We start from the raw sequence: 23,430 nt of genomic DNA, 5'->3' as shown, positions 1-23,430 counted from the left end.
TGTCTGCATGTGGTTATGTGTGCTTGCGGTGTTTTGCACCAAGGACCCAAGAACGCTGTTTCTTTGGGTGGTACTGGGATGATAAATACATTTGAACTTGAAGGTATCGCATAAATCTGTTCTTATTATTGGACCATATTTCAGAAAGAATGAAGTTTGCTGACATTCCGTAAATGATCATTCTTCAAATCATGCAGATGCTCCAAATCTGAAATAAATACAAAATGTTTAAAAAAAAAACAGGTCAAGCAGCATCCATTAAATTGCCTCAAACTTTTCTGCTTCATATACAATAACCACAGCTTTATTTTCTACATATAATAAATTCCCATAGCCTTGGTACCATTCTACCTGCCATCCAACACCTTGGTAAGTTCCAGTATTTAAATGTTGGCATAATGGTTCATAATACTAGTCCAAGGAAGTTTAACACTATATTTTTGAGTTCTATGCTTTATGAAGCCTTCTTAACATATATTGCTGCTTTCATAGATGCACATACCGTCAAATCTGTTTCTGTGCCCTATTAAAATTATACCATTTTATCCCCTCTTCTTCCTTTTGAAATGTAGCATTTCACTCTAGACATTAAGTTTAATTTGCTTAACAGATTGTTTCATGAGTTAATCCATTTTCTTCTTGCACTTATAACTATCTTTTCAGTGTCTTCCATCTCCAAGTTGTGTTTAAGTACAAATATTGTAATTCTGTACTGTATGATAATGTTTTAAAAAGGAACAGGTGTTCTAAAATTATCTGGTCCGAGGGACAACTGCACGCTTCCTTTTAATCTGGAAAAGATAGCCATGGTTCTACATTCTCCCCCATTGTCAGCTTTGCCTAGTTAATTACTGGGCTTCTCTGACTCAGTCGTCACAGCAGAATCCCAGTAAGACAGAACATGTTTTGTTTTTATGTGTGTTGTTCTTTAATTCAGAGAACCTGGATTGTGAATATAAGAATGGCTACTGTCAGCAGTACTGCAGCCTCAACAGGACCACACAGATGGCAAAGTGCTCCTGCGCTGAAGGTTATCAATTAAATGAAGATCAACAGACCTGTTCTTCAAACAGTACGGATTAGACTCTATTTCATATTCATATTTTTAAAAATGATTTTATTTATTGTTGCTGGCAGGACCAATATAGTCATCTATTTCCAAATTCCCTTTGACTGACTGCTTGCTCAGCCATTTCAAAGCCAGTCAAATGAATTGGTGGATATAGAGTTTATATTGAGCAGTTGTATACCCTGAGTGACACTTACAATCCAAATGGACTAGATGGATGTTTGCATTACTTAATATGTTCCTTTCTACCTATCCTGGGCCACCTTAACAACAGCAGTTTACATTCCTTCTATGAATGAGGAGGAAAGCAACAAAAGAGTTTTACAGGGCCACCTGTGAAGCCAAAATGACATATGTGGATAGTTGTATGATCATTGATGGTGACTTTCACCACTCTAGCCTGAAAATAGTCCTGCCACAGTTCCAACAGTATGTCAACTTTCCAACCAGTGGAGAGAATGTCTTAGATAGGGTGTACACAAACATCCCTGGAGCACACTCCCCCCAGCTCAGAAATTCAGATCACATTTCCATTCTGCTGACAGACCAATGGTGAGAGAAGTCAAACCAGTTTTCAGGAAGATTAGAACTTGGCTGGGAGGCTGCCACCTACAATCAATATCAATGAGTATGCAAGCACAATTACCAGCTACATAGGCAACTGTTTAGAGGATGTCACTGTGACTAAAAACTACATAGCCAGGGCAAACCAGAAACTATTAGAAGCAGAAATAGGCTATTCAACCCATTGAGTCATGAGCTGATCCACTTTCCCCCTCAGCCCCACTGCCCAGCCTTCTCCCCCTAAGCTTTGATGCTCTTTGATCAAGAGCATATCTCTGTCTTAAAATCACTCAATTACCTGGCCTCCAGAACCACCTGTAGCAACAATTTCCAACCTCTGACTGAGGAAATTGCTACACATTTCAGATGCCCTTCAATCCTGAAGTTGTGGCCTCTTGTCCTAGACTTCCCCATCATGGGGAACAACCTTTTTACATCTACTCTCAATGCCTTTCAACATTCAAAATGTTTCAATGAGATCCCCCCTCATTTTCCTAAATTCCAGCAAAAACAGGCCAAGAGCTGTCAAACATTCCTTGCATAACCCTTTAATTCCTGGAATAATCTTAGTGAACCTCCCTTGAACCCTCTCCAAAGTCAGCATATCTTTTCTTAAATGAGGAGCCCCAAACTGCTCACAATACACCAAGTGAGGTCTCACTAGTGCCTTATAAAGCCTCCACATCACATCCCTGCTCTTATATTCTAATCATCTTGAAATGAACGCCAGCATTGGGTTTTCCGCCTTCATCACCATCTCAACCGCGTATCCTTGAGACTCGACTTTCAAAGAAGAGGCACGGCAGCATAAAAATGAGGACTGCCTGGCTAGAAAACAACTTCTTCCCACAGCCGGTGAGACTGTTGAACAATTCTAGAAACCTATTTTGTATTGCTGACTACATGTTGTTTTTGTGTAGGGTGTGTGTGCGCACTATGGTCTGGAACTAGCAGTTTCGTCAGGTTGTACATTCAGACGTTGAAAAATGTGAACTTGCCAGCAGCCAGCAGCATTTTAACTTAAAATTATTTGAATTCCATGGTGAAAGGATGTTTCCAGATCAATTGTTCGATCCTTTACTGTAGGACACAAGATTAGAACTGATTCAAGACCATGATCTGCACTTCAGTTAAATGTCATTTACAGAGCCAATGTTGAGATTTGGATGTGACCCTTTGTTTAAAAAACTCCAGCCTAACAACTTGATTATAATAAAACACATCTAAAAACATGCACAAATCATCCAGCAAACTAACATTTCAGTTTTCCAGCATTAGTCTCATTCAGTGGGAAATTGGATCAGGCTCTGCTTAATTCATCTAAGGATATATTCTATTGCCACATTGTATTTCATGCATGTTTATATAATTATCAACATGTGATGCAAAATTCTCTAATTTATGGTCAAAATGTATGTAAAAGATCATGACCATTCTTCACGCATAGTAAACAAAGAGTGAAATAGGAATCATAAAGGGTCCCATTGGAACATCAATTTTATTGTTAGTGAGTCCCCACATCGATTTCCCTGTGCTAGGCTTTACTAATTAAGTGTTCAGTGCTTGTGTGTCTGACTGCAGGCTCCCTGAATCGATGGCCTCAATGGCTTGATCGGAGACAAAATGGACTGCTACACAACACTGATTGCCCTTTCTGATTTTCCTTGCCACCATTTCCACCATCTTAATTTTCCCCCTTCTTCATTGTAACTGCCATCTGCAAATATATCCAAGTTGGGTTCCACTGGTAATAAATGGGAGAAGCCGCATTGACGATATTCCAATCTCTCTATTTTATTTCTGGCATCAAAGAAAACAACACAGGCACTTAGAGCAGCAAAATGTAAGTGAAATCTAAATTTTAGACACCCATAGACATGCCTAGGATAGAAACAGAATGGAATATATTAAAGTGCGGACCACATTGATGTGCAGTTCCAAAGGGTTGGAAGAACCAATTGCAATTTTCATGTTGGTGGGAAAGAGGATCTGATGAGGAAATTATTCTGATGGTCATCTCAATGCCAAACTTCCACTTTTAAAGCAGGGCGAGTACTGTGGTCCCCCATTATTTACTTTCTGAGGTTTCAGTTTCCCGCAGTCCCAAAATAATTGTGGAAAATTCCAGAAATAAATAATTTGTAAGTTTTAAATTGAGCACTGTTTCTGAGTAGTGTGATGAAATTGCACAATGTCCCACCTGGGATGTGAATCATCTCTTTGTCCAGCGTATCCATGCTGTATACGCTACCCACCTGTTAAGTCACTTAATAGCTGCCTTGGTTATCAGATCGACATAGTATACAGTATATAGGGTTCGTGGTTTCAGGCATCCGCTGGGGTCTTGGAACATATTTATATACGAAATGGGTTGTTCTAACCTTTATATATGATTAATCAAATGTGCTTCATGCAATATGAAAACTGGAAATAGCAAATTCAGAAAGCCTGTTGCTCTACCTATGCCTGTAGCTGCAAGTTTTTATTCACAGCCTGAGTGCTGCTGTAGTATTTCTTCCTTGTTTGCTTACTACTTCCAGGTGAATAGCCAAGAGATCTTAATATTCAGCCACTCGCAATTGATCGACTATGACCCATCTCTTCTCATTTATGTGGATTAACCTGGATAATACTTAACTAATGAGTTTCCTTGTGCATTCTTCCCATTGAATTTGTTACTTTCCTGTTAAAATCCAGAAAAATACCCATGTGGGAGGATACCTCTGTATGGATTACAAACTCGCTCAATGAGTGAGGAAGAACAACTTTCCCTCAATGATACATCTACAGACTTTGAGTACTTAGCAAACTTGAATTATAGTGAAGCAGCAGCTCGAATACGGATTGTTGGTGGACATCTTTGCAGACGAGGTCTTTGTCCTTGGCAGGTGTGCTTACACTTTTCTTACACAAGTCCTGGGGCTGTAGAAATGTGTTTAATAGCACCGGGTTGTTGAGCTGAAATTTCAATACATAAATTTTTAATGTTTTACAATACAGGTATACCCAACTTTACAAAACTAGAGCAAAATTAGTAAATTAGAGTAGGAAGTCTTTCATAAGCCAAAATGGTGCAAAGCGAATTCTCATTCACTACTAGTGGAGGCTATTTTTGTAAAAGCAAAAACCCATTCAAATCCTTTCGTAAAAGCAAATTTTCTTAACTTGAGTATTCATAAAGTAGGATATACCTGTATTTATGAAAGTGATATTATTTTCCTGAAATTGGCACTCAGAAGAACACTACAATTGCCTCTGTCATGGGCCTGTGGTGTGGCCAGATTTCAAAATGGTACAGGGAGGGGCTGGGGGACAAGTACAAAAACATTACTACACCAGAAGGTCTCTCATTTTGCATAGGTCATGGGTGAAATGTCCAGAGGTTTAAAAAAAAAGCTTATCCTACGGTACAATTCATTGGAAAAAGACAGACTGCACAACACTAATTGGAAATCAAATGGAAAATATTTCAAATCTCATTTTGTGGTTGCCTTCCCTAACTTTGTCTTGGGAGTTGTTATTCAAGGATGAGCCTATGTTGAGTGCCTGATAACAATATTTGATTACATCAAGTTAGGCCATTGAAAAACAGGTTCAGAAAGACTGCGCTGTGAGGGAAGAATTTGTGTAAAGCCCTCTTAGTCTAATCCTATACTCTGCTTACTTCAATATTCCTCCTCTTCAAAGCAGTTAACAAATTTTAATTTATATGAATATTTTTAAATGATGAGATTAAAAATTTGACATTTTATCCATCCCCCTATATATTCTCTGCAGTTATTTTTAACTTAGGACACCTCATTTGCATGTTGCTGTGCAATAGGAACATCATGTAAAATTGAACAAATCAGCCTTAACCTTCACAGGCGTAATGCAAATGTCCCTAAACTGGTAATTATATTTTACAGTAACATAGATATGAATTGTATTGCTCTTTCTGTCCTTAGGTATTGATACATAATAAGAATGGTTATGGATTCTGTGGTGGGACTTTGATTCACAGACGTTGGGTTGTGAGTGCTGCTCATTGCTTTGATGTAATTCGACCACATTCAGTTACAGTAGGTAAGATGCAGAAATCGTTTTAAAATGTAGCTTTATCCATCAAGAAAAAAAAAATTACTACAACTATTAGTCACACTTCCCCATTAAGAAATATTAATTTGTGGAAAACATCTTTCTTCAGGTTTAGAATAATTTGGTTTTCCTTTCCAAAACCTATAGGTCAATAATGGAATAAAATAATTTTGAAATCTTGTTTATGAACAAATATGCCTAGAAATTGTGCTACTCTTGCTTTGATGTGCTAAATGGTGAGGTTCGTAGAGCACGAGTTCAGTTGAAAAATCTGTAAAATTTGTTGAGACTGCATTCGAAGCAGTGTTAGAACTTGAGCTAAAATGAGATCTGTCTGGTTCCCATTGGTAACTGCTTAATCTCTACATAGAATGCAATGTGCCAATCCACACTCTCAACTTGCCTGCCTTTCCTACAATACTTCTTGCATTGAAATAGACGCAACTCAGATCATTATTCCCACTATGCACTACCTTTTGCTTCCTGTCTTTGTTATACAGGCTTTACATCTTTTTCCACTATCTTTTCTGGCACTCTGTAGTTTACATTCTCCTGTAAATCTAGTTTGAAGCCTTCCCCGAGAGCCATATGAGCAAACCTTCCTGCAAGGTGCAAATCATCCCACCAGTACAGGTCTTACCTTTCCTGGAAGAGAGCTCAAGCCAGAGATCTGAAGCTCTCCTTCCTGTACCATCTTTTTATCCCCATATTATACTGCATTATCCTCCCATTTCTAACCTCACTAGCATGTGGCATGGGTTAATCACAACTTTGGAGGCCTTGTCCTTTAACTTTGCACCCATTTCCCTGAACTCACTTTGCAGGATCTCAGCACCCTTCCTAACTATGTCATTGGTCCATACATGGACTATGACATCTGGTTACTCACACTGCCTCTTGAGAATGCTGTTGTCCCGATCCAAGAAGTTCTGGGCTGTGGAATCTGGGAGGTAACGCACCATCCAGGATTCTCAATTTCTTCCATAGATTCTCTCATCTGTCCCCGTTGAATTCCCCTGTCACTGCAGCTCACATCTTCTCCTTCCTTCCCTTCTGGGCCACAGGACTAGACTGTGGCAGAAATGTGACCACCATGTCATCCCCCTCAACAGTATCCAAAACAGGATATGTGTAATTGAACAGAATACTCACGGGGTACCCTGCACTGATTGCCTTTCCTTCATCTGACTTGTCACCCAGCTACCTTCCTCCTGCATCTTAGGTATAAGTTCCTCCCTGTAATTCCCTCAGCCACCTGAATGATCCGGAGTTCATCCTCCTCTGGCTCTAGTTCCCTAACATAGTCTGAAAGGAACTGCAGCTGGATGCACTTCTCTCAGATTAAATAATCAGGAACTCTGGTGATTTCCCTGCTTATCCCAATTTAATTATCTCCCTTTGCTTGAAAAGATATAGGAGGAGTTAAAGATAGAGAGACCTGTCTCTTACTTTAATTCGAAGGGTTAATTATATGAAAATGACTGCAATATCTCTTTCAATCATTGCTGATTTCTTTGGAATAACAAAGTGCCTAGGATTGCGAAGGAAAAATTGATGAGGGAATATAGTTTGGGAAGATTAAGATTACCAGATTTTTAAAACAATATTATTTAGCAGCCCAGGTGAGGTTCCTCTCATTCTTTTTTTGAAGAAGGGAACTCTCCCTTATGGATGCAAATGGGACTACATAGAATGAGAAAGAATACAGTGAAGGATTTCATTTATAAATGGAATGTCAAATTGATAACCAAAAAAAAAGCTAACCCCATTCTAATACATGTGATTAAAATGTGGTATGAGATTAATGAGTATTGGAAAAAAAAAGTGGGTAGGTCAATAAAAGCACCATTGTGCCAGAACAAACTATTGCCCATGAACTTGGGAAAAATAATTTTAGATATTTGGCATGAGAAAGGAATTAAACATATTGAAGGGCTACTCATGTCCTTTGAACAACTAAAACAGAAATACAATCCATCAAATGGAACCTTCTTCTGCTTTATTCAGTTGAGGTCCTTCTTGCGAGAGAGATGGGGTCCCACAATGACCATCCCTCAAGTAAGGAAGTGCTTCAACTGGGAAATGCACCTACATTTAAAACTAAGATGTATTCTGCTCTCCAAAGGTCAAGGGAGAGGTGGGAGTTGGATCTAGATGTTACAACACCAAAGGAATGCTGGTCTGATTGATGTTTGGACTGTGATGCGAGATTGGGATTGGTTCAATATAATTTTCTACATCAATTATATCTTATGCCACAAAAACCACATAAATCAAATTTTGAAATATTCTCTAGATGTGACATTGAAATTGGAACCTTAAATTAAGACCATTCTGGTATGATATCACTGAAACACCAACAAAAATAACAGGAGTAACCTTCGCATTCGACCCAAAGCTATACCTTCTAGGCAATCTTATGGACGTGAACATCAAACTGACTAAATTTCCTATTTAAGGTGGCCCTGGCTGTGGCCAAGAAGTGTATAGCAATCACTTGGATGTTTGCCTCTCCCCTACTTATTACTCAATGGGCCAGGGAGATGCATAGTTTTATACCCATGGAGAAAATCAGATAACTTAAAAAATAAATATGACACTTTCATTAAGATATGGCAACCATACTTAGATTATGTAGAGGTCCAATTGTAAGCCTTCAAGGTATGTAAAGATGAAAAAAAAAGAAAATTATGAAAGAAATGAGAGTTCTGATGGTTCAGTTATATTCTGATATTGGTGGGTTAGGAGAGGAACAAAAGGAGGGGTGGGTTTGACTTTTTCTAAACATTTAATATATATTTGAAATGTATAAAAGTTTAAAGATTTTATGAATATAATTATGGAATTTTTTTTTTTAAAAAAAGCACATCCCCGCCCTGACTGCTATTCCCACTGCTCTCATCAAACTAATTTTGTAAGAACCTTAACTGACCTCACCTGCTCATTCTTACCGAATCCTTTCATTGTCTCAATGGAGCTGTTGCCGCTAACTCCCTGTGCCTACACTGTATTTCCTCAGTCTCTGCTCACCAAAACGCCTCTACAATGGCCTCTCCACTTAAGCTCCCTTTCCTTTTATTGCCTACAGTTAATTAGCCAATCTCACTCCATGCACCTCCCTTTACTGGTGTTTTTAATCGCTCCATCTCTTACTGCTGCTTAAAAGAAAATCACTTAAAAAAAATTAATTCTATCATGTCTCACACAAATCCTACATACTGTAGAAATCCAAATGCCAGAAATCTGGACCACCTGAGAATCTGGGCTTGTCTAAGGGCTGCAGATGCACAGCGGCAACAAGCAGCCACTTTATTTTTCATTAAAGTTGCTCATTTTGATAAATGATGCATGCTGTATTTGCTTATGAAAATTTACCTGTTCATCTCTTCTTTATTCCTCCTTAAATTTGAATTTTAAAAGTATTGCCTGAGAATCCGGAAAATCCAAACTGACCCAATCTCTGAGCAGTCCAGATTTTCGGACTTCCACTGTATGTTGTAAAGCTGAAAATGGTCGACACATTCGACGGAGAGAGACAAAAACAGAGTAAATGTTCAACTCTACATCCTTTCATCAGTGTTTGGAAAAGTTAGAGAAAACAAAAACCTTCAATGTATTTTAAATATTCTCTCTCTCTCTCAGTAGGATGTTGCTTCTATTTCAGCATTTTCTGTTATCGGTTTCATTTTTAAGATAATGACTTGAATCATAATTTGTATTCTGGGGTTTTGCAAGATCTATCTAATTAGCCCTATTCATCTGGTCTTTCTTCTTGGTATATTTCAGAAAAGAATCATACCCGTTTTACTCTGTTTCTATTAACCATTCAGCGCATTGCAAATTATAAATGCAGAAATGAAAATGACAAGCTGGTTCTGACCTTGTTTTCTTCATCCTCGTAGGTGAATTTGATAAACTTAAAACAGAGCTCGAGGAGCAGAATGTTTTAGTGAAGAAGATTCTGGTACATCCTCAATATGACCCAATAATATATGACAATGACATCGCACTTTTGTATTTGAATCAATCTGTCAATTTTAGTGCTGCTGTTGCTCCAATTTGCCTTCCCAATCACAACCTTGGCCAGCTCCTACTGCAAAGTGGGAAAGTGGGAATGGTAAGTGGCTGGGGCTTAACCCAAGACAAAGGTAGGGCAGCCCGGTTCTTGAGAAGAGTCCAGCTTCCTTACATTGAACAGATGACATGCATAAAATCAACAAAACTGACAGTTACAGACAACATGTTTTGTGCTGGATACAGTGATGAGTACAAGGATTCCTGTAGAGGAGACAGTGGGGGACCATATGCAGTTTTGTACCGAAATACATGGTATCTGATTGGTGTGGTTAGTTGGGGTGAGGGCTGTGGCAAGTCTGGAAAATATGGAATATACACCAGGGTATCAGTTTACCTCCCATGGATATATGATTCATTTTTGGAGCACAGTGAATGAAACAATTTTTAACCACCACCATGAATGTGGTAGCATCAAAGCTGATACGTTGCAAGTTCTGGTTATGTAAAATAATTGGACAGCAGGTCTTTGAACCATAAGTTAATAAATTAGCAAATTCAGAAGTTTTGAACTGGAGCTAAACTAGCAGTTTCACTTGACAGAACCTTCAGTTGGTAATACACGAGTTTGGAACTTACTTCTCGTGTGTAGCAATGGAATTTTCTGATGATCAGTAGATTAAAACAACATGTAACCATTTAGTTGTTTAAAGATTAAAACAGTAATTATCAATCATCACCTTTGAACTGTTTTTAAAGGATAGTTATAGAGATTACATTCTGATTAAAAACTACCCTTTTAGGACAAGATAGTCTTCAGTGCCACTGTGAGTAAAAACCTGATTTAATCATGGATACAAAATTTATGTGGCAGTGCTCTAATATACATAATCACACAATTTTTTCCCCCCCCAATAATTTTGTGCAGTCTGGATATTTAACAAATAAATTTGTAAATGCTGTTTACTGAATTTTCCTGTATTAAAAATCCAGCATTTTCATTACACAAAAGTCATGAAATAGGCAAAAACTACCAAACATTGCCTCAAGTTAAGTAACTTATAAGTCGTGAATATTTTGGCTACCTGAGTTTTTGTGTGTTCTAACATTTTTTCAGCTTTATCAGTTGAATCTTCCCTAACCTACTGTTGACGGGGCAAGAACCAGGATGATACATATCAACAATTTTGCTTAGTCATGGGCTCAGCAATTAATTCAAATTGAGTCACAAAGCACATGTTGCAAGTGTCATATTTACTCTACTTGCTCTAAGATGGGATTGCTAGGCAGCTGCGCCTAAAATTTCTTGCATTGGATACCAGTACTTCACTTCTAAAGCATCTGTGAAATGGGCTTCACCTTGTTACAATAATTAACTTCCCAAACAAAACAAAATCTTGGAACTTTTTAAATCAGTGAGAGAATAAACTTGATTCCAGTACAAATTGTGTTTGTCATCTATTTATACATTTGAGATTTACTACTTTACCTTGACTATGAATCAACCTACCCGTATCCTTACATCTGCTCCATTAGCATTTGTTGCCTTTTGAATCAGTTGGGCACAAGTCCAGAGTCAATTCCTTCCCCTCTAATCCACTGCCTTCACACAATGTCTTTCAAAAATTAAAATGATTTCTTTTCCAATTTGACTTTTAGTTAGGCAAGAATTATTTTCTCCTCTTGCAGAATTTATTTCACATTATTCCTGCCCTAGTTTGCAACTTTCTACAAAGGACAGCATTCTCTGAGTGACACTAGAAAAGAATTAAAATTAGTTAACTGTAACAAACAATCAAGGATATTTCCACAATTCTCCAGCTTCTGCCCAAAGATAATGGGATCATTTGATAAGATGCCGTGAAGACAATTTTTTGATTAGGTCATTTTCAATGACTGTAAACAAAATGAGCAAGGATGTACAGGAAGTGATATCTACAACTAATCACTAACTCCTGTGAAGCACAAACCTTTAAAAAGAGGGGTTTATTTGTTTAAAAAATACAGCATGTATCTACAGTCACAATCTATTTTTGATCAAGGCAATCAGCCCAACCTTGAACAAAGATATCCACTTACAGACCTACCCAGTTAATGAGAGCTTACTGAAAGATTTAAAGACCAGAACAATGCGAGATGTGTGCTGATCTCGCAGACAGCACACGCTTCAAGCCATAAATCCAAACACACATCTATATTTAATGAAGTCCTTTTGACCCCTGCTTTTCACTTAACTGGACAACTTGGCTTAATACCAGACAGCTGAGTTCATCCTCTACTGGGTGCCAATGTAAACTTGCAAATGAAGTTTATTCAACCTCCATGTATGCAGTCTTCAGTGTAGCAAACTTCATCCGTTCAGTTTGTAGACTGGATTCATCCAATATGTCACAATTTTAGTTCACCATTTCAAGACTTAAGAAAAACACTTAAAAGAATGTTTGAAAACAGAAGAGAGCAGAGGAGGTATATCAATTCCACTGGGCCAGATGGTCGGAGCATACAAATGTGGATGCAAGATGTTGCTCAACATTCACCAGCTCCAGGTTACAGATAAACAAGCTTTACAGAGGCATGCGATTGCCTTCAATGCTGATTTTTACTGCCCGAGATGATTTGGTCATTTTCTTGATGTCTTGAAATCGACGCATTTGTTTGTCAAGACGATTCAATGTTTTCTTTACTGCTCCCTGAGAGGGAAAAGACAGAAGATTAGTATGAACTACACAAGTACGGTATCTGCCTATATAATCTGATAACTCCTTACCGGCTCTTCTCCCACAGCCTCAAGTTGTTTGCAGTGCCGCAACTGGAAATTTAACAGCATGGTAATAGGCCCTTCTGGCTTACAGGCTCATGCTTTCCAATCACACCTATGTGACTAATTAACTTTCTTACATCTTGGAACCTGGGAGCAAACCGGAGTACCCAAAAGAAACTCATGCAGACGCGGGGAGAATGTACAAACTCCTTACAGACAGCACCAGATATGAACCTGGGTCGCTGACACTCTAAAATTACATTAACTGCTGTACTAACTTTGCCACCCTGATATTCAGGGGAAAAAAAAAATCAGATCCAATGATAACACAACATTCCAATTCACACAAAGAAAAATGTCACTTGTATTGAAAAGTAGTGCATCAAAAGCAGATTTAAGAACTCGTAACAGAAAACAGTCTAGTTGGCCGCCAACCTCATAGAAGTGCCACAAGGATGCACTTATTATAATACCTCATACATCCTGCACATCCTCTGTATATCATGTAATAACCGATAAGAGGATAAGCCCAGATCAAAATTGCAGACACATTTTAGAGGAAAAGAATTCTGGGAATTTCTCCTTCCGCCAACTGCAATCAAAACCAGTTCCCATCATTCAAGCTCTGAATGCTCTGCCTCAACCAGAAATGAATTTAATTTCCATGAAGGAATCTTGCAATCTAGTGACAATATCTATTAGAGGTATATCATTCTCTGGGGACAGAAATCTCCCACGGGTCTTCTTGCCCAAATCCAGGCTCATGCAATTTATTCCCTCGATCATTTGGTTGGCTGAGTGAATGCATTGCTCAACATGGTATGGAACAATACAGAACTGTAAAGTTCTAAATTTAACTCCAAATTTGGATCGAGTTTCCTGATCTCATTTGCTAGAAACAGTAGGCTGCAGCCCATCCACACAAAGTTCATTCAGCCAAGTTGTCCCCTCACTAACTCGTCACATTTCAATAGCATGACAACACTCCCAAAATAAAAGAGAATGGTCATTGCAACAGCTTCAGTTCAATCAGTCGAAGAAATGACACAAATAGTCCATGTGAATTTGAGGCAGAAAGTTGTCTTCATTAAGGCCTGGAATTAAGTGGCAAGTACAGATGAACAAAAAGTTGGCCAAGTTATCTTTTTCTTCGTGCCTTTTCCACTCTGACTTGGTTTTACTGAATAGCCAATCAAAATCCCTACCCTCACCTTCATTCATATAAAGAACAGAAATGAATGTAGCTTCTTTTCATCCTGTTGAGAAGTTAAAAACCAAATTCATTGTTGATCCATTTTAGTTTGTATGGCATCAAAACTCCACTATCTGCTGGAAGTTTTTTTAATGAAAAATGTACCAAGCTCAATCTTCCTTACTCACCCTGCTTGTCTCTATTTCTACGTTCCACTTTGGTCTGACAACATAGTCCCGGTTTGATGGCAATGGCACTCTGGCTCTTGCACAGAATCCTGGATCACCAGGTCGAAGGGCTCTAATTTCAAAAAGTACAAGTGAGAGGTTCATGGAAGATTGTGAAGATCTGAGTATTTGAGAATGATTTGTATTGAATTCTGTAATTTTTAAAAATCTATGTTGTTTCCCCATCTTAAGGACAATTATTTAAAAAACAACAATGGAATGATAGGTTATGTGATAGCCCCTTATTTTGCATATTCTGCATAATTACTTAAGCTGCAATAGTTGGTTTCCTTCAATTTTCCCCTTAAATCTGTTTATCACTCACTTTTCCTCTCCTGTCAGCACCTTCTCCAGATCTCTGCGAGGTGTCTGTCCACCTGAACTACAAAAGGGCAAAAATAATTTAATTACTTTCAGTATGCCAAGTTATTTACAACCAAGTCATAGATTCATGTGCTGCATTCGGGAAAACCAACATAATTCAGCTGTTGTATCAAACCTCTGCCTACACCTATAGGATTTTGAGACTGCCATCTTATGTACTAGAAGTTATACCACATCAAAACAACAGTTTGGAATAATGTATGATACCTAGACATTTCCCAGGGACTGGAGTTGAAGGTTTGTGGAAAATGCCCATTTTAATAAGGAAACAAAGTAGATGCTTGCATTCCCATTCTCCAAGATTCTTAGTAGTTTTCTGTAGCATGGCTTCTCATTCAGCATCCCTATTCCAGTTGGTAGACTTGCACATACAATGACCTACATCATGTCATTAATATTTTCACAATTCTTTACTAAACACATTCCTTTTTCCTGGAGAAAGAAATGTGCAAAAACAATTGCTAGAGGAACTCAGCAGGTTAAGCAACATTTGTTAGGTGTGGGGGAAAAGGGATTGTCAGTCTTTTGGGTACAGATCTTGCATCAGAATTGAGAGTGAAGACAGTCAATATAAAGAGGAAAGAGGAGAGGCATTCAGCACCAAGGAGGGATTAGCAGATGGAAGGGGCAGAATCAGATAGATGGAGGATAGGTGGAAGCTAAAGGAAAATAATGGAGCTGGATAGAGCCAGGTTAAAGATGGGGAGGACTAAGGTGGGGTTTGATAAACAGAGTTACAAAGGCGACCAGTGCTGAAAAGTCACATCATATTATTTGATTAGCAAATAACAGTGGATGCGGGAATATCAAAGCTATTTTATTGCGATGGTTAGAGTTTGTTTGGAAAAATTAACTTGGAAGTTTGAATTAGGAGGCTTACAACTTGCACATTTTCAAATTTATTATAAAGCTGCTCAACTGAAATGCATTAATAGAATGTTTGATTTAGACAAATCTTTAACATGAGCTAAAATAGAATTAAGTAAAATAGATGAAAAATTTAAACAATATTTTATTTATAAATGGAATTTAAAATTATTAATTGGTACTTAAGATCCACCTATATTGAAACATTTAATTGAATTGTGGAATAAAAATATATTATGAGATAGGTGGGAAAGGTTTGATTTCACATAAAATGCCTTTATATCAAAATAAACTCTTTAACTATTAATAATCAAGTTTTGAAGATTTGGGATCAAATAGGGTTTAAAACAACAGAAGACGGTTTTGAAGCTGGTAAATTTATTTATTTTCAACAAATGAAGGAAAAATTTACTGTCCCAAATAATACTTTTTTTTGTTATCAGGTTAAAGCATTTTTAATTAATAAACTAGGTCAAAATTTAAGATTACCTGGACAGAATGAACTAGAAATATTGATTACTAAAGGAAATACAAATAAATATATTTCAGAAATGTATAAATTACTTCAAAGAAAAGCACCTAAATTAGATATTCATAAATCAAGATTGAGATGGGAAATTGATTTAGATAGGAAGTCAAAAATGATTGGAAAATGTTAAGTAAAGATAATATGACCAAAATTATTAATAATAGATTGGTACATTATAATTTTTTTACATCAATTATATTCAAATCCTCAAAAGTTAAAAAGATTTAATTTAATATTATCATATTCATGTTTTAGATGTGGTTGAGAGATGGGTTCATTTCTTCATTCTACTTATCTTTTTGGATAAAAGTCAAAATATTTTTGGAGAAAACATTAAAGGTAAAACTCTCACTGGATCCGGTTATTTTTATAATAATCTTTAAAAAAATTTTTTAAATACAATATATTAAAAAAAATATTTTATTGTGTTTCATAGCCAGGCCAATATTAGAGTGCAAATAGTTTCATGGTGAACTGAAGACAGGTTGACTTTGGGGCAGAAATTAGATTTGAGTGTTTAGTTACAAGAATACCTTGCACAACAAAGAGGAAGAAAGAAAGGGAACCTGATGTTGTTCAACGTTCATTTTAAAAAATATATTAGAGTAACTGTGAATAATCATTTTTGATAAAGCAGTAAACCCATAAAATTTTGAATTCATTAAATGAAATCATTAAATTGGAAAACTGGGTAGCATCATTGATCAAAGGTGAAGGCATTAGTTTCATTGTCTTCATACCTTGTATCTCTTTATAAATTAAATGAATGAAGCGTAGTTTAAGGGACAGAGTACACAGCCACACTGGAGAAAACAAACTCATTGTAAATGTTATGAAAATTCTGCAATATAGCTCTTGACATACTCTGGCAAGGGAGAGTGGAGAAAGACCAACCAGAATTAGGTAATAAGGCGATGGAAAGAAAGAGTGCAAGAATGAATACAAACTCTAAACATCACAGGATGCATTTAGTAAAATGACATGGAGTGGGATTTGACGTGAACCTGCATTCCTCATTACTCCTACTGCAGTTCAGTGAAACATGGAAGTCTGCAGATGCTGTGATTACAGTAAAAATAGAATTGCTGGAGGAACCTAGCAGCATCCATAGGAAGTAAAGATAAATATATATCAGGTCTGAGCCCTTCAAGGTACATTCCTCATTATTTCTACAGTAGTTCAGGGCTGTTTTACTCACTTCATCTGAGGTCTGGTTGTAATACAGTACATTTCCAATTATCCAGAAATCGATCTACTGAAATTCTTGAATATCTGAATTTTTTTTCAGCTGAGACATGACATCACAATTTGAAAAAAAGTTGAATTTTTAAAAAATTCACCATGCTTGTGGGGGTCCGATGCATGGTTTGCATCATTTTGAATTAACGGAGCTCTCGTGTACTGGTCAAAGATACAGCTGCAAGGACAAGATTTCACCCAACTGCTCAAGTGGGCCTCTGACCCCTTTGGAATCAATGGAGCTCTTGTGTACTGTTCAAAGATACAGCTCAGGTCTGTCGCGTGGTTAGCGCCATTGGAATCAACGGTGCTCTCGTGTACTGTTCAAAGTTTTAGCTGCAATGGCAAAATGGTGTGCAGATAACACTGCTAATGTTAGGGAGAAGAGGAGGAGGAAGCGTTTATGTCTATCTACAGAACTGAAGGTCAAGCTACTGTCAAAACTGGACAGTGGTGTAAGTGTGAAAAGTCTAATAGTGTTGGAATGACCAGCAAACAAGGATAAAATGTTGAAGTTCTATTCTAAAAGTGAAGAACAGAAGTTAATGAAAGATTGAAAAACACTGAGTAGAGGTAAAAATGAAGAGCTGCAGTGAGTATTTATGGAGTGGACCCGACTGTGTCGCAGTGAACACAAGCCACTTAATGGTTTATTGATCATGAGACAAGCAAAGCTTTATCATGATGAACTGAAATTGAAGGGAACTGTGAATATTCAGTAGGCTGGTTGAGCAGATTTAAGACATGCTATTAAAATGTTAAGGATGAGTGGCAAAAAAGCACCTGCTGATCATGAAGCAGCGGAGAGATTCATGACAAATTTGTCAAGATCATCACGGATGAAACCTGATGCTGTCAGAACAAGTCTATAATGCTGACGAAACATCTCTGTTTTGGCATTTTTGCCCCAGAACAACACTGGCAACAGCTGATAAAGACAACCCCTACAAGAATTAAGGATGCCAAGGATGGAATAACTGTGCTGGGATGTGTTAATGCAGTAGGCACGCATATGTGTGAACTGACTGTGATAGGCAAAAGCTTGCATCCTCAATGTTTTAAAGAAGTGAATTTCCTACCAGTCCATTACTATGCCAACAGAAAGGCATGGGACCCCAAGATATCTTTTCTGATTGGTTTAACAAACATTTTGTGCCAGCCGGTCGTGGTCCCTGCAGGGAAGCTGAAAGTCTCAACAAACAATGTTCATGTCATGTACCTTCCCCCAAATGTGACTTCCTTAATTCAGCCATGTGACCAAGGTATCCTTAGATCACTGAAAAGTGAATATAGAAACATTTTCTTGAACAACATGCTGTCAGCAGTGAACAGAGGCTTGGGTGTGGTGGGTTTCCAAAAGGAGTTTACCATAAAGGATGCCATTTATGCAGCTGCCAATGCTTGGAGCAAAGTGACTAAAGACACAGTGGTATATGCCTGGCACAATCTCTGGCTTGCAATTATGTTCCTTAATGATGAATAAGACCATAGCGATTTTGAAGGATAGTGTGTCAGGGGAGAAAAAAAATGATGTCTGATCTCCTTGAATATACAAAAAAATACCTTCAGAATCCATCAGTAAGCTGGAACAAAAGGATATTGAAGTTTTTAAACATTGATAATGATGTTCCAGTTCATTCACTGACCGATGGTGAAATAACTGAACTTGTTCTGCATCCCATATGAGTGCAATGAAGAGGACTTAGTTGACACTGCAGAAAAAGTGCCGATAGACGACATTGTGATGGACCTATTGATGCACTAGGGCAGCATGCATTCATAACAGAGCAAGAAATCAGTGTAGAGAATCAAAGACAGACTGCTAAGACAAAAATGATTGTTAATGAGGCAGATGACACTGGAGGAAACGTTGGAAAAAAATCAGTGCAGAATTTCTAGAGTTTGTTGCTGCATTTTGTAAGCAGAGATCACGTTTCTTTGGTAAGAATTAAACATTATTTCATTTTTGAAAAACCTATTGTTATTTGTTGTTGTTTAACTGCAGATACAAGTGCTACTGGTCAGTTTAAAGAAATTTCTCAATTATCTGAAAAATCCAGATAACTGAGGTCCCAAACATTTTGGATAATTGGAAACATAATGTAGCAAGTTAGTCTTCCTATTGTAACAACTGTATTGGTGGTCTTCTTCAGAATAAAATTGTAAGAAATTTGGTTCTTAAAAACATGAATCCATGATGATAATATGATATAGAAAAGCAGAAAGTGCTCACTATTCCCAACACTAGAATCTTGTGCAGTATGTATCCTTTAACTTGCTGTGAAGGTGAGTTAACCCACCTAACCACCAGTATTTCTACTGAAAATATAACCACAGTAGTGATGTTACCTACCAAGGTGAAATAATGCAAAACGTTGCAACTTCCTGCAGCAAAAATGTCTACAAGTGTTATACCAGGAAATACCAAGTTACATACACATGGTAGATACTTCTCCGTTCTTTAAAATATAATTTCTCCTCATATTAATTGGATTATTGAAACAGAGGAAGCAATGGAGATATAAAAGGTTCTGTGCTTTTAATGGGAGTAGGAAGACTGTTTGACCTGCTGAGTTTCTCCAGCAAGGTGTTTACTTCAACCACAGTGTCCACAGATTTTTGTGTTTTACTTATGCAAACCCTTTTCTTTTTGGCCATGATGCCTCAGATACGATGATAATTTTATAACATTTTCAAGATCCAAACTAACAATCACATTTTGACTTCTGGCTTATTGCTTGGCAAGGGTTGGAAGGCCAGTCAATCCAAAATGAGATTATAAATGAGAAGATTGATGAGGAACAATCTTCAGTTACGGAGAGAACCCATAACAAGATAGTCTTTGAACAATGAACCTTGTTTAACTGTAACATACTATGAGGAAATACTATACTTCAGTCCTGCTCTCTTAACTGTTTGCAAGAAGGAACAAACAGGGAAGGAAAAAAAGGCAGTGGGATTAGCATTGGTTTCATACTGACACTAACTGCTATATTAGTTTGTTAGTTTCAATGGGTTTATGATACCATAGAAGTGTAGTACATGCTGGTGTTTAGGTTTGGCATTTGAAGCATTTTAACTTGAAATGTTCACCTCTAAGCAGACAACTGAAGGTGGGGTTCTAAATTTGCTAAATAATAGGTTAATGAAAACTTACTGTTTATTGGAAAAAGAAAGATTAGTCAATTTGACAATAGGGTGTCACAAGATGACTGGGAAGGCCATAGCAGAAAAATCTTTTGATGAGATTTTGCTGGATAATTTCACCCGACCTTGTCAGCATTTCCTATTTTTTGAGGATCTTGAAAACGCAGAAGTTTAACATATAATATACCCAACTCTTAGTGCAATTGACACACTGACCAGGTCAGATAAATCAATGCAGCAGTTTCCCCCGACTCTGTCTTTGAATCCAGACAAGGTCCCTGAAAGTTGCCATCTCATCAATCTGTCCTGGAAACAAAATACTATGTTGGACCAGGGAATACCAAGTGCATTTGACTAAATATCACCTTGCAAACACAAGTCGAATTAGGCTTTATGTTCCTATTGCCATGTGATCCCTGCACCAGTCTGCAGCGCATCAAAGTTAATAAAAGTCATGTGTACTGATATGTAATCATACATTTTTAAAAAAGGTAAATTATCCAGCAGATAATTGAGAACAAGAACAGTTTCTGAAAATACACTATCGAGTCGACATCAAGACTTCAACTTTCATTTCCATTTTGGACAGCATCCTTTTTTTTTTGAAACCACTGAATGGGTAAATCCTGGAGAGTTCAAAGTTGATTCCAAAGGTAAAATACTTCTTTCACATTGACTCTAAACTCTTCCTGTCAACTCCACCAACTGTAATCAATTTTTTCCAGCACATTTTGACACAAGTCACTTTTGGATGATTAAACATTGTCTGGAGTGAGAACAGTGGAGGAAGCTCTCATCAGGAAAATATACAATTGATGCATGGTACATTTAAATTAGAATTCATGGTGAAGTACCTGCTCAGACGCCGTCGTGTTGGCATCTGATCAAGGTCTCTCTGCTCTCGTTCTTCCCGAGTCATCCCTTTATAATTTGACGTCAGACCAAAAATGGGTCGCGACCACTCATCTGCACAATTGTATAATAACAAAAATGGAAAAGTAAGAACTTGCTCAGTTTACAATAATCCTCAAAGTGATGCTTGCTGGAAAAAGTACAATAGTACTGAGCAAGCACACTTTATGCCTCAATGTTAATTCAACCTGGTGCCACCTCAGAAGGCGGATTCCTGATGGGAATTGAGCAGCAGCGGGAACAAAACAACAGTGAAACCTAGAGACACTAGAATCTGGACCAATAAACAACATGCAAGAGGAACTCCAGAGGAGGTTTTGTGGGGGAGGGGAGGAACGAAGAATTGAAGGAGAGCCTTGACGAAGGCTTTTGACCCGACACATTGACAATTCCTTCCCCACCAACGTTCCTCTGGCAGATATTTTAATTGCTCAGCAAAATCTAGACATTTTGGTGCAAGTAATAATCCTTGCAAATAAAACATGGGCTTCAGCATGGACAATAACACTGAATATTCAACCTGAAAGGACCCGAGATAACATCATTCGATAACATACGTGCAGAGTTCAGAGTCAATACCTTCAAAAGTACATATGGACTTTACTATGTGGCAGTACTTTCACCAGAAGAATTACAAAGGAACTTTGGATGAATAGTGTAGCCATTCAAACTTTTCTTTGAAAAACAGTATTGATTGAATACCAGTTCCCATGTATAAAATCTCCCAACAAATGTAGCTTAAAAAAGTAAAAAGAGTTAAGGCAAACGTACTGATGAGTTTTCCAGCAAGTTCCTTGTTGCTTCTATTTTCCTTGGGATGTTTGTACAAGTACATCACACAACGTCCAATCCCACTATGCTTCAGGGTCTCCTGGCTGACACTAGGCAACTGTAAGCAAAAATATAGTCCATTACTTTCAAAGTCACAAAAGCACATGAAGGAAGTAAATTGAGTTAAATCACAGAGAACTGTATTTAGTACTGGTCACCAAAATTCATGAGGAAAGGCTGGGAAGTTATGAGGAAAGATTGACGTGGTTCTGATTTCTTTATTTCAAAGAAGTTTGAACTATATCAGAGTAAGAGAGAAGTTAAGTGTGTTTAATTTATTTTTTATTATGTGATTATTGCTGGCAATGTAAGCATTTATTGAACATGGGAAGATGGTGATGAACCACTGAATTGAAATGCTGGTGTGTCTGATCTAGAGAGGACCTGCACGTGATGGCGTTCTCATGATCTTGCTGCTCTTTCCCTTGGTAGTAGCTGTTATGTGCATACAACCTTTGACTTGCTCTTGTGGTCACGATATTTATGTGGCTGATTCACTCAAATTTCTGATCAATGGTGCCCTCTAGGTTGTCGATGGTCAGCACTCAGTGATATTACCATTGAATATCACTGGTTGGGGTTAAATTTGCTCCTGCTGCAGATGATAATTACTTGCACAAAAGCTGTTTAACAGTCCACTAACCTTAACACTGTCTAGATCTTGCTGCTTTGACCTGTTTCTGTGCTGTAATTTTTATATGGTTATATTTAGAGGAGGGTACTTGGATCAGTGCGGACAAGAAGGGCCAAATTGGCCTGTTTCCGTGCTGTAATTGTTATATGTTTGTTATATGTTTAAGAGGAGAGAAAGGCACCAAAACATGAAACCTGCAACCAGAGAGAAAAACAGCTGCCACGAAGGCGGGGCTGTGCATCTGCATAAATAGGACAAGTATACTAATGTCTTCATAGTAAAAGCCCACTGCTCACTAGATATAGAGTTCGTAATAGTGAAGTTCAGGTCTTTCTACCTTCCGAGGGAATTCACGGCCAAGCTGCTCACAGTGATTTTATTCCTCCTCCTGCAAATGAGGTGGAAGCAAAGAAAGAGCTTTATGGGACTGCTGTGAAGCCCAAGATGGTGACTTCAATCACGAAAATCTGAAAAGAGTCCTGCCAAAGTTCCAAAACAGCATATCAACTTTCAAACTAGAGGAGAGGATATCTTAGGGTGAGCACAAATGTCCCTGAAGTGTACAAGGCTGTACCCCATCCCCAGATCGGAAACTCAGACCAAATTTACATTCTGCTAAGCACCTCATACAAACCTATGATAAGACGTGACAAACCAGTTTGCATTGAGATCAGAACTTGGCCAGGGGAAGCCCTAGCAGAGCTGCAGGACTGCTTTGGAACCCCATACTGGAGATTCAGGGAGGTGGCTGAAAAATAATGGTGGTGCTGCCAGACTAGCTGTGATGATAGCGCTGGTGCAGACACACAGAGAGCAGGGAGACACAGCTCTCCCCCGTGGGGTCCAACCACCGACGGCTCCATACAGGCATTGGATGGCCTCTTAAAGGATCTGACAGTGCTACATTTTTAAATTTAATTTTTAATTTAGACATTCGGCCCACGAGACAGAGCTGCCTAATTATACCCAAATGACCTACAACC

General features: G+C 37.9%; 2 protein-coding genes across 4 annotated transcripts in view; one reads left to right on the top strand and one right to left on the bottom strand.

Moving 5' to 3' along the window:
* The window catches only part of LOC138742301 (coagulation factor X), a 31,594-nt gene extending 20,425 nt beyond the window's left edge, over positions 1 to 11,169 (top strand). For all 3 annotated transcript variants that reach the window (XM_069896540.1, XM_069896541.1, XM_069896542.1), the window contains exons 6-9: positions 938 to 1,072; positions 4,331 to 4,521; positions 5,581 to 5,698; positions 9,613 to 11,169. In XM_069896540.1, the coding sequence (XP_069752641.1) occupies positions 938 to 1,072; positions 4,331 to 4,521; positions 5,581 to 5,698; positions 9,613 to 10,163 (995 nt within the window). In that variant the 3' untranslated portion in view covers positions 10,164 to 11,169. The remainder of the gene's footprint in view (positions 1 to 937; positions 1,073 to 4,330; positions 4,522 to 5,580; positions 5,699 to 9,612) is intronic.
* Positions 11,170 to 11,691: 522 nt separating this feature from the next.
* Positions 11,692 to 23,430, bottom strand: part of LOC138742300 (protein IWS1 homolog) — a 76,218-nt gene continuing 64,479 nt past the window's right edge. Inside the window, exons 11-15 of the mRNA XM_069896539.1 lie at positions 21,754 to 21,871; positions 20,925 to 21,036; positions 14,230 to 14,286; positions 13,866 to 13,977; positions 11,692 to 12,414 (exon numbers count right to left, since the gene is read on the bottom strand). Of these exons, the coding sequence (XP_069752640.1) occupies positions 12,289 to 12,414; positions 13,866 to 13,977; positions 14,230 to 14,286; positions 20,925 to 21,036; positions 21,754 to 21,871 (525 nt within the window). The 3' untranslated portion in view covers positions 11,692 to 12,288. The remainder of the gene's footprint in view (positions 12,415 to 13,865; positions 13,978 to 14,229; positions 14,287 to 20,924; positions 21,037 to 21,753; positions 21,872 to 23,430) is intronic.

Source organism: Narcine bancroftii, chromosome 9 (assembly GCF_036971445.1).
Source record: "Narcine bancroftii isolate sNarBan1 chromosome 9, sNarBan1.hap1, whole genome shotgun sequence".
In the NCBI taxonomy this organism is placed as follows: Eukaryota; Metazoa; Chordata; class Chondrichthyes; order Torpediniformes; family Narcinidae; genus Narcine; species Narcine bancroftii.
Note: the sequence above shows the minus strand (reverse complement) of the source record. Positions and strands in the feature narration are given on the sequence as shown.